General features: G+C 30.8%; 1 protein-coding gene across 4 annotated transcripts in view; it reads right to left on the minus strand.

The window, feature by feature from the left end:
• LOC148603077 (parathyroid hormone/parathyroid hormone-related peptide receptor-like) overlaps positions 1–12,208 on the minus strand; it is a 29,340-nt gene that overhangs the window by 7,756 nt on the left and 9,376 nt on the right. For all 4 annotated transcript variants that reach the window (XM_088551954.1, XM_088551952.1, XM_088551953.1 and 1 more), the window contains 4 exons: positions 2,700–2,787; positions 1,385–1,495; positions 808–956; positions 273–367 (listed from right to left, as the gene is read on the minus strand). In XM_088551954.1, the coding sequence (XP_088408080.1) occupies positions 273–367; positions 808–956; positions 1,385–1,463 (323 nt within the window). In that variant the 5' untranslated portion in view covers positions 1,464–1,495; positions 2,700–2,787. The remainder of the gene's footprint in view (positions 1–272; positions 368–807; positions 957–1,384; positions 1,496–2,699; positions 2,788–12,208) is intronic.

Below are 12,208 nucleotides of genomic sequence, written 5' to 3' on the forward strand. Positions count from 1 at the left end.
ATACGAATGTACAAAATTTAGATCTATGCATTGTTACTAAATTATTTGCGTTCTAAATGAAGATGTGTTTGATGCTTACGACATGTTTTTTATTTTAAAAAATAATATTTTTGCTTTCGTTACTTTGTATGTATGATTTTAGTTACTTTATGATCTTTGTTGTGTATGTCTGTTTTCCATGTCTGGTCTTTGTCCCTGGATTACTTTCTTTTGATTACCGCTATAACCTTGGTTCCCTTGATTACTCTTTCACAAAATTATCTTATACTCACCTAAACGATACCATTATTACTACAGCCGCGACGAGAAAAATTAGGGAAACTGAGTACCCTATCCTATATATAAACTGTATCCTCTTCAAGTGCATCTGAAAAAAAATGTAAAACAAAAACCAAAACTTTTTTTGCATGCCTGAATATTGTCATTTAACGACCTTCAGAAGTTTAAGCTGGTATAGAAGAGTCAATATGATCATCGAGTAGAAATGGCTAATGATAATTATTGAGTGGAAATAGCTAATGATAATTATTGAGTGGAAATAGCTAATGATAATTATTGAGTTGAAATAGCTAATGATAATTAATAATGATAATCATCGAGTGTAAATGGCTAACGATTATGTGTGTTGATGATTCCGTTGATGTCTATTTTACAACAAGCTATCGTTCAAAGCATGCATGAAGGTTTTTACTCTATTTAAAATCACATTGACTTGAACATTCAGATATGTTGCCATATTTCAATCCCCGTCTAAACTAAACTCCTTTTGGACATTTAAGTTAAGAGGAAATCGTCTTAATAACTTACCTCGACAAGTGATAGTTCTTTGGCTTTTTTGGTTGTTGTTCTCGTCGCAATTTTCTTAGGTACACATCTAGTAAAATTAGTGAAAGTCTTGTTATGTACCGGATGGACGTACCACTCCCCTGTTGCCAAACATTCTTTAACAGCATACTCTGCAAATGAAAATGTTTGTCTTCTTTTGTTGTTGCATGAATTGCATATAACCAAAAGCAGAAAATTAAAAATCAGAGAAATATTGTAAAGCTTTATAAAAATTACAACGAAGGTGCATGCTTTTTATTTGCAATCCAGACAATCAGAATATAAAACATCTAAACAAATTCGAAATATATAAGTGAATTGGTTGAAAGTTTAACAAAAAATTGATTGTATTTATATTTATATTTTATTATTGTTGTTTCAGTATCCAAATAAAACAGTAGATAAATACTTGATTATTTACTAAAAACTTGGTAAGAACAACAGTGTTTAAATATAATGATTTGTGCGAAACTGTAATTTACGACTATTCAGAAGCTTTACGGTCTTCCGAGATGTATATTGCTCATGACGATTTAGGTTAATTTTACAAAGTTCTTACCTGATTCATTAAATCCATGCACATAAGCTGGGCACAGTTGTTTTGAAATTGTTCCTGCTTCAGTGTCTGGCCAACACATTATTCCATCGAAAAGTCCAGGACAAAAAGTACCTAGAAATGATTATCGGTACGATATTTTTTGCAACTTGTCAGACATGTTCGTATCTATTTTTTTATTACATTTATCATTATCAGCTTGTTGTTATATATTAAAATTTTGTGCTGCCTGTTTTTATTGCCATATACCGAAACTAATTAATCTTGATGGAGGATAAAGGATAAGCGTATTATAGAACGTGATTAGCCCACCAGTGCCTGTATCAAGTGAGGATCATTGAAATTTTGTCTAGAAACATCAATTGAATTAGTTAGATGAACTGTCCTCCTCTTTTGACTTTCCCTCTGTGAAATTTCGTTATTGCCCGTCATGCATGTAATAAAAAAAATTAACATTTGTGTATGCTAATTACACCATGATTTGTTCAAATTTTGTTTCATATAATGTTGGTCATAAAAAAAATGACTAACATTTTTTCTTTACTATTGCATCGAATATTTGTAATAATGATAAGCAAATACGCACATGTTATGAACGATTTACACATTATCACTGGATATGCATTAGAATAACAATTCTTTCAGCTGTAATTACACCCTGTATTTGGCAACATCGAACATGTAACTTGTGTTTACCTCAAGATGTAATGTAAAAGGTGATGCTTGATTTCCTGTGGCAATGCTATATATGATTATCATAATGCTGCATTTCGAGTTTATTTTACGGTTTAATTATTTTGACTTATTTTTTAAAGGGGTTTACAGAATTAAATAATTAATATATATTTTGCTAACCGGATTGATTGATTGATTGTTTGTTTCAGTCCTATGAAAATGTGTTTTCAGAACTAATTTGTTTTCTTATTGAATATTTACGTTGACATCATCAAATTCTATCAGCAAAGCGGTCTATATTATATCAATTCCTTTTGCAGTTCCAGGTAATAGAAACATTGTCAATAGATTTAAAAGAAATGAGTATGATGAGTTTTTTAATGTTATAAAGTGGAAAAACTAATACTCAGATTAATTACTGTTTTAACAGCTTTATTGCTAATGAAACTTGTTTATTTTTTAAGATCCTGCAGACAATTAGAAAAAAGGTCTGTTATGCGTCTGATAAAGTAATAGCAAAATGTATAGGAATGTTTATTTATTATTTTTATACTAGTCAGTGATCTAGATAAAAAGATTTGAACTTGCAGAAGTGTCTATTTGGCCATGCTTCACCTTTTCCTCGAGTCTTGAAGAGACAAACCTGTTTTGTTCTGTGATTTGCTTAGATCTGTAGTACACTGGAGCCATGCAGCGTTCAAGGCTTTCAACTGACTGAGTTGGGTCTTCTCCTGAAAGACAAAAAAAAAGTTCTATGAGAAATCATGGTCCGTGGTCGATTTTACAAAAAAAAATCATTTGTGTAAAATTGGTCATGGTAAAAGCCATCATTATATTTTATTCTTTTAAGACGATTTGACGGATCGATGACCGCCGACTGATTGATTGCTGATGGATCGATAACCGATGACCGTTGACCGAACTGATCGCAGTTTTAATATGTAAAATGACGGATGATTTCTTAAAAAATAAAACAATTGTATAATAAAACACTGAATTTATCTTTAAATTGTTGCATTATGTAAATATATGTAAAATTGAAAAAGAAAAAAAACGGAAACCCTAAAAGATATTGACCGCACTGTGGTCACGTGATACAATCACCGGTTTAATGGATCGGTTTGACGGATCGATGACTGATCGGAACATGATCGGTGATCGATAACCGATCGCAATTTTAGTTGCAAGGATCGGTTCAGGTACTGTACGACGTATTTTATTGTCATAGTATTCCAATTGTATAAAGATAAGAGATATAAAATTATTGCCAGAGAGAGACAGTCATCCACCAAAAGTCAAGTAACGAAGAATCACATTTCTGTATTATTTTATATATACAATGTTTCTATACCGGATGACTATACTCTTTTTTGATTGAGGTTAAGAGGTACTTCTGCAATCACAATAAGAAAGAATTAAATTGAGAGAACAACAAGATATTTGTACATATAATGTTATTTTAAGATATCGTCTAATGCCGTATCAATTATTTGTTTACTTCCTGTACAAAATAGGTACAATGATATATTATGTTCATGTCGAATGATGAATACAGAAAACCACATTCGACTTTATAACAACAAACTAGCTCAAATTATACAAGAATACGCATGTTTACAGGCCATAAATTGTGTATATGTACATTATTAATACGACTTTAAGCATATACAGTTACATGACTGTTTGTGCTGTTAATTTTTTAAATGTGCATGGTTGAACCACTCAGCATATGCATAAAGCGACTTGATTAGCTAGCGATCGATTTAAATTTTATACTGTTTTTGGGGTGAATGATACTGCATATTTCCATGCCGTGTCGTTTATGACAAGACTAGAAAGTAAAGTCCTTAGAAAATGGTGAAACCATTCCTGTTTTATTTGTTTTGTCTTTTATACGGTTGAGAAAATATTGTACATTTTCATTCATTTTATATATTCTATTATATAACGATTTATATATGTGTTAGAATCCGTTCAAAAGTTACAATCCTATCGACAAAGTTAAGCAAAGTTACGTAAAGTTGAAAAAAGAAACAACAAATAAATTAAGAACACCAATTGAAAAAAAATGGAAAAATATAGACGGAGGATTCAACAAGACTTGGAAGGTTTTTATGAACATATTACACGCCGTTTCTAAATGATCCATAGAATTGTTCATATCATGTCAGGTATAATCCTTGGAATGATACTGTCCATTGTGTTCAGGTGAACCAACGCATGGAGAAATACATTTACAATAGCTCTGGTCATTACAAATGGGTAAATGCGTACATTTGTACATGAAATTTGCTAAATGTGAAAGCTCTCGTTTGTATTTATGTACACAGTACTCGTTCTCTCCGGTAAAACGTTCGATAGGAATTTATCAGACAAATGTCCAATACACACATTGTTTCTATCATTTCAGTGCAATGGCGCAGGTTTTACATTTTCTCTAAAGTTTTGTTTAATGTGTGTTCTTCATAATGATACAGAGTCTATTTATTATACGCTTTAACTAATCATAATTTCTTTCCGATGTTTTGTATAATTACATGATTATATTGCAGTTGTTTTTTGTTATCGTAGATTACTGTAGACTGTTTCTCGTGTTAATATTATTCTTTAATATTGCCATGTCTAATTTTAGGTCAGCCATTCTACTAGCATGTTTAACAAAGTAAATCATAGTTTACTGTTACATTGATATAGCCAGCCTTACAACAAGACATCATGACCCTAAAGACTTAAAGACATATCAATATGCTTTTTAACTTAAGTCTTAAACACAGAAGATTGATGATAAGCCAGACGAAATCTATAGATGAACCAATCAATTTCTATATTATTATGTACTATATTTTAAACTATATTTTGCCTGTATATATATTTCTTCTGCATTTCAATAGCTGTTTATTGGTGAAATCATGTGAATATTACAATACAGCTCCAAAATCGTATAAAAAAGATACACTGTTTTCAATCAGTGTGGTTTGGTGCATTTTCGTATTTTGAAATGTTTTCATGGAAAAAAAACTTAACATAAATAATAAAACACAGAGAGTGAAATATTACATTGAATAAATCTAAACCCACAAGATATACATATATTTATACAAGATAATTTGCGACAAATATCAGACCTAACCATATTTCATAGATTGGTAACGTTACAAACGGAGATATTTTAACCCTGTCTAAACCGAACTCCTTTTGAACTAATACTGGTTCGGTTTAGACAGATGTTCGGTTTAAAATATCATGTAATTGATATATGGACACTTCAAAAAGGGACTGATTTAAGTTTTCAGATTATTCAGGGTTCGGTTTAGACAGGTCTCATTGAACAATAAATGGTACGGTCTTTTATTATATTTATAGCATACTTTGTTATTTAACCCGACAAAAACCTGACAATTTGATATAAATGGCCATTGATGAAACGTCAGCTACGTCCTAGATAGGTAGCTGCTCTGAAACATGAATGGGTCATTCTGTTCTGCCAGAAGTGGCGTACTTCGGAAATGACGTATGCAGTTTGAATTTTTCAACACAAACATGTATTATATGAAGGATCTCGTATTCCCACCAGTCAAGACGTTAGCAATATAGCAACATATCAAAGCATTGTCCAACCAAGACAAATGATATTTAAGTACAAATTGCTCAGTACTTTGTACGAACTTTCCAAATACACCTCTGGTATAATAAACTGTTTTAATGCAACAGTTACCTCTTTGATTACCAGTAATTGTATAAATACTTACATAATTTCAGTAAACAGTAATAGTAATAAATAAAACAGTTAAAAGTATTGCTTCATTTGAAATCTTGTTCGAAATTTATGATTTTCTTTCAATAACCTTTATTGCATCTTTGTTTCAGTCCTGACTTATAAATGAGCATGCAAACTCAGTAAAAAAATGATATTCCGAAAATTCTAAACATAAGATAACAGTAAAGAACTATTTTCTATTAGATATTTGCATGACGTACATTTACTTATAAAGAGTCTAATCATGACGCTATAATCTAATCTATTGTTAAAAGCAAGCCTGACGCACACATCTTTGTTTAAGAACAAATAATGACCCTCTCTCTCTCTCTCTCTCTCTCTCTCTCTCTCTCTCTCTCTCTCTCTCTCTCTCTCTCTCTCTCTCTCTCTCTCTCTCTCTCTCTCTCTCTCTCACATATATATATGTGGTGCGTATACCATGCAATAAAAAATAAGCTTGTTACACGAGAAAACAATCTGTATAAATTATCAACGACACATGCAAAATTTGAATTGAACGTAAGTTATATTTAAGAACTGCCCTAAAGCATATGATCATGTAAAGTAAATCCAACCGCCCTTCAAAACTTATATTTTGATAATCTTGTTTTAACCTTATTGTACTACATTGCTGTGTGTTACGTTAATTGAGCAATATAGAAACTTGAGGAGAATACAAGATTCTCAACAATAAAAGAAAAAAAAAACATGTAATTTTATATACAATTGCGTACAATACAATTGCACAACACATACTTCTAGATTATCTCATTCCCCCGAAAGCCCATCGCGGACATGTACCTGTTCACTGTCGGTCGTCATTGATATGCTTTGGTAGTGAACTATATTTTACTTTCTAGTATATTATTTCGTTCTGTTAGAGTTGATTGTATTACTTTTGTTGTCGGGGTCCTTCGTAGCTGACTTAAAGGTGTATTTAGACATGTTGAAGAACTTTTTGTGATCTCTGAAAGTATTTACTTTTCTGAATTCAAGTTATACGCTGGTGCATTTGTTGTATGTTTGTTTTACCATGTCCATGATTCTTGTATCTTATTCATTTGAAATAATTAAGAGACACCCAAAACCCATTTATTGTAGACAATTGCTTTCCCACTTACTTTTATTTTACCCTTGTGCGAAACTTATAAGGTTGTTTAGCAAGTACATGTTATTCAAGCATTGGCTTAACCTTGTAAAGCATAGTTTGTAAAAATCAGCATAATCACATTAGTGTTTAAAGTAAACGTTTCTTTAAAGTGTAAATTATTGCTGAACAGCAAACTGTTTTTTTTTTCTAAAGTTCTCTATATTACGGATTAGATCATTTAGATAACATTCACGAATGATTTCCTCTTTTGCTATTCAGTAATCATATTATTGTATACCAGCATTATACGAAGCCTTTTATGTTACAAAAAAATAGTTTAATTATGCCATTAAATTTATTTTATCACCAAAACGCAATAAACAATCTAACTGACAGACGGACGTACAATAGAAACTGTACAATGTGTATTAACTAGCAGTCTGTTAAAAGAACTTTGATAACTTTAGCTTTAAAAAAAAGCCAGACACTTCATTCACTTCACCTTTCATTTTTATTTTAATGTAATTTGAACCTACATTTGTGAGTCCAATAAGCACAATATCTAATATTCTCAAGTTCGTCTTTCTATTTTAACATTTAAAAGTAATAAACATACTCGAAATGTATGTAAAAATCTATCTACAAATCACAGAACGCAGTTTAAAACTTTGTTTTATGAGCTCTTTAACGATGGATTAAGAAGACCGTACTTTTGCCTTTGCTTAAATCGTTTTTCGAAGTTTTACACTTGACATGAATAATATCTGTCGAAGAACGTAACATCATTGTGTAATGTTAATACTTTTACCCTTCATGGAATCAATAACATGAATTAAAGATATTTTAATTTCGTAACGGGGTTTATCTTAAATATTAATTGTTTTAAGAATCCAGCAACGGGTGAATCAATATGGGAATATCAAAAACCTGAATGCGTTATTGTATAGACTTTGCCATCAAAACTAAAGGGAATTAATGACAGTACTACAAATAAGGAATTAAGGGGCAGATAACTATAGAATCAATAAGTTTAATTTTCTAGCATGCTGTTGAAAAATTAATTAATTTTCGAAGATTGCTTGTCTTTATACGGTATATTATGAATGTAAGCATATAATTTGAATTTTGGGATTTTGAAAGAGTAATCAAGGGAACCAAGGCTATAGCGGTAATCAAAAGAATGTAATCCAGGAACAAAGACCAGGTATGGAAAACCGACATACACCACAAAGAACATAAAGTAACTAAAATCATACATACAAAGTAACAAAAGCAAATGAACAACTCGGACTCCACTAAAAACTGGAAGCATGGACCAGGTGCACCGGTCGGGTAAGCGTCCCCTGCTTTTCTAGAAACACCCACAGAGTTGCTCATAAAAAGTCAAGTTCGGGAAACTTTACCATCATGCTTACGTTCGAATTGAACGTAAATACTCAAAATACAGAGCTTATATTTATGTCTTAAAGATTTTTTATCTCATTTTTTTCAATCACGATTAAAATTTTTCAGAAACAAACCAAAAAATATGACAACAAAGAATAGAATTATACATTTTAAATTTAGAATCAATTACATGTACATATATATCTTTAAGCAATTAAATCGATATCAGAGACTGTTTAATTAAATAAATTAAAATTATTAACAAACCACCTAACCAAATAGTTACTGCTTTACAGGTCTCATACATTTTTTTTCACATCTATTTTTTTAAAGTTATGAAGCTAAACTAAGAATAAATAGTAGCATCTTTCCCAAAATGAATTAGATAACAGAGAAAATATTATTTAATCAAAAATAACTAGCAATATCATTTCCAGATCAGCGTTTATTATCATACATTATACACATTAATTCAGGCAAAATGAATCAATTTTCAAATTAAACGACAAGTTGAGATTATGATTACGAGTGTTTTTATAAGCTAATCAGAAAATGAATCTTTTATATTACTTTCTGGTGATGCATACACCCATATCATTTGCTTGCGATCTAAGCAATGCAAAGACAAAAACACAAATGCGTTGATTCCGTATGTAAATACGGTTAATGTAAGTAAGGTAGATCAAACATATACAGCATATGCATTGATTAATTCCCAAAACTTAAACTAGTCTGAATTTATACTGACAACCAGAGTACTATACCATCGCCGCATTTTTGTGCCTGCTCAAGGTAAGATATTTCTGGCCTCTGTATGTATTGTTTTGTTTTACTTTCAGTTTACTTTGTGTAGCTGGAGTATAAGGAGGTTAAACTATTTCGCTGTACTATTATAATTGTTTTGGGGCCAGCTTTTTTTTTGCTGTTTATTGATGACCCATAGGTGGCCTTGAGCTAACAATTTGAACCCTTGGTGCTGTTGTCTTGTCTTGTCTCTTTGACATATTTATCTTGTCCATTCTCCTTATAATATAGTCATGGACATATACAGTGAAACCTGTCTAAACTGAACCCACTTAGAACTATGTAATTTGGTTTTGGTTTGGACAGCTGTTCGGTTTACCTAGGTTCAAAATGAATTTTAATTTACACAACAAAATATGAAAGACTTCAAAGAGTGTCTAGTTTAGACAGGTTATCGATTTATTCAGGGTTTTTGACAGTTTTTTTTTTTACTTTATTATTTTTATTATTTCGCACACAACTGTTAAGGTTCAAAGGTTGGCATGATCAACTTAGATATCCCACAACTGTTTTTTTTTCATAAATCAATATTTGGCTATTAGTCGAGTGCCTATAATATTAATATAAATTTATTTTATCTGAAAACGTTTGAAATTGATTTTAATATACTGTAAACACTTGTTTATTTTCATTTATAATGGTAAAATATAAAACAATTTTACCAATCCTTTTTATCAAATATGTTTGATCGATATTAAATGCTACGACTAAACATATACGATTTAAAAAAAATAAAGAACATTTATCTATTTTTTTTTTATTATTATTATTTTAAGTTTGCTTTGTTTATCATGAGAGCAAGTATGCCAAATCTTCAGTAGCAGCCTTTGTAAGGATCGTGCAAACTATATAATATGTGATACACCTCAACAAGTACGATCTTTAAAAAAGATATCCGACGCATTAAAATTTTGTTCTTTTTCTGCGTTTCTACATTCCTTTCAAGAAAATAACACATGGCGCGCAATGTCAAATTTTCGATTGTTTTTTCGAACGCCACTAAGCTAGCTGTATTTGGCCAATCGGGAAACATAATTTCGATCAGGTGATTTGCGTTTCCATAGAAAAGCGTCCTTAAGGTCAAAGGGTAAAAGCGAAAAAAACCGATTGTGTCGTAAAACATGTTGCGCATTTTTATTTTTCTTATTAGGTTGTGTTATGGGTCTATATGATGACATCTATAATCATGCATTTCAATATGTCTGCTAATAGGAGATAATCCACATTGAATACCCAATAGTTTCTATAGTATGTTATTGTCATTTACAGAGTTGTCTCCCTTAATTTGAATTTTACAGTATATTCTATACAATTATATCTCCTTAGAGCATGAATTATAAGAAAGAACGAATGTTTAGTATGGCAATGTAAACAAAATACCAAAAATAAAATTAATGTAGACTTCCCAAACATGAATCACATTTTGCATGATTCTTTGCTAGAGAATTACTTAAAAACAAATATAATGCAAATCATGTCAAATCGGCTTTTAATTTTGATTTATTTTGTGTCAGTTCCAGACGCGAATGAAATATACAACCAAGGTATAAAAATGTGAATACAATTCTACTTATGTGTATTTAAATTTCCATTTCATGTTTTTATCCAAGCAGCCTTCTGATATATCCAGTATTCTATTTTTACCTCTTTATGTTATAAATAACAAAATGTGTAAATTGATATTATGGTATCAACAATACTTTCAGTTATAAAGAAGTAAAAAAGGAAATACTTGCAACGTTTCTATTATTACATAATTGTCTCAAATAAACTTTTCGTTATCGATAGCATAATATCATTTTTTATTCTCTCGTTATTTTAAGAAACATGTCTCTATAATAATTTAAGACATTATGTTACTTTAAGGAGATAATACATCATCGCTCGCCATCAAAAATAATTTCATTGGCAGAAGGAGGTTAAAAATTACTTTCTAGGGGTATTTTCTGCATGTCAAGCTGCGTGAGAAATGATTAAACTATACAATTAAACGATACTACGAATGGTAAAAATGTCAGAGGAACAACAACCCCACTGGGAAAAAATATCTGGCCAAGGCCACCTATTGGTCTTCAATGAACGACGCGGAAACTCTCACGCAAAAAGACAGGCTGCATTTGATCCAAAACAGCGTTATACACAAGTACGGCGAAAGAGTTGCCCGTATTTATACTCAAGTAATATAAAAAAAACTAACGGTGAAAACGTATAGAGGCAAAAAATTCCTGACTTAGAACAGACAGAAAAAATGGAGCGGGATTAAAGTACTTTGGAGTATTCAGAACCCCCGCCCCCTTTAAAATCTGGTCAACTTGGATAAAAATATTTCTCAATTCTCAGTTAAACACACCTAAAAATCAGTTAAAAAATGCCTGAGTCGTTTGTTACATCATGTACTGGAGTCATCTCAAGTATCAAACATGAACACTGACAAAGGCAAACTTGACACCTATTTTTCATTTAAAGATTGTTTTGAAAAAGAAAAATATAAATGTATCATTGACTTAAAAAAAGGCAGTCACTATGTAAATTAAAGGTAAGTGTTCATTCATTAGGAATTAAAACTGTCAGATTTTCAAAAACTCGAAGTGATAGATCTGAGCCTTGATGTTTGAAACTGTACAAAATAAAGTCAGTTGAAGATGAGCGTCATTTCTTAATTAAATACTCCTTCTATAACAAAATGAGTGGTGAACTCTTTCAATATATTTCTACTACTTGTCAGAACTTTAATAACCTAGAAGTATTGTCAAATTTTTTCTGGCCATTAACACAAGAAAACTGGTAATTTTTTTAATAGCTTCTTTTTGACCTAAGAATGACATACATTGATACTATTATTATGTGATATCTATGTGTTTTTGTTATGCCTCTGATTCTGACTGAAACTTACAACGATATAATGATTCTTGAATACTGCCGTGTAATGTGTTATTGTTTACTTAATTATATCAATCATTGTACTTGATTTAAATGCTCTTTATAGGTCCTGAAACTTGGAAAATATAAAATCGTATTCTATTATTTTCTATTCAATTCTGTTCTATTCTAGTCTATTCTAGTCTATTCTATTCTAACATATTCTATTTTATTCTGTGTCTTTTAATTTTTTAAG

The sequence above is a fragment of the Perna viridis genome, chromosome 11 (assembly GCF_037379345.1).
Source record: "Perna viridis isolate PV_CMFRI_1.1 ecotype Kerala chromosome 11, ASM3737934v1, whole genome shotgun sequence".
Classification (NCBI taxonomy): Eukaryota; Metazoa; Mollusca; class Bivalvia; order Mytilida; family Mytilidae; genus Perna; species Perna viridis.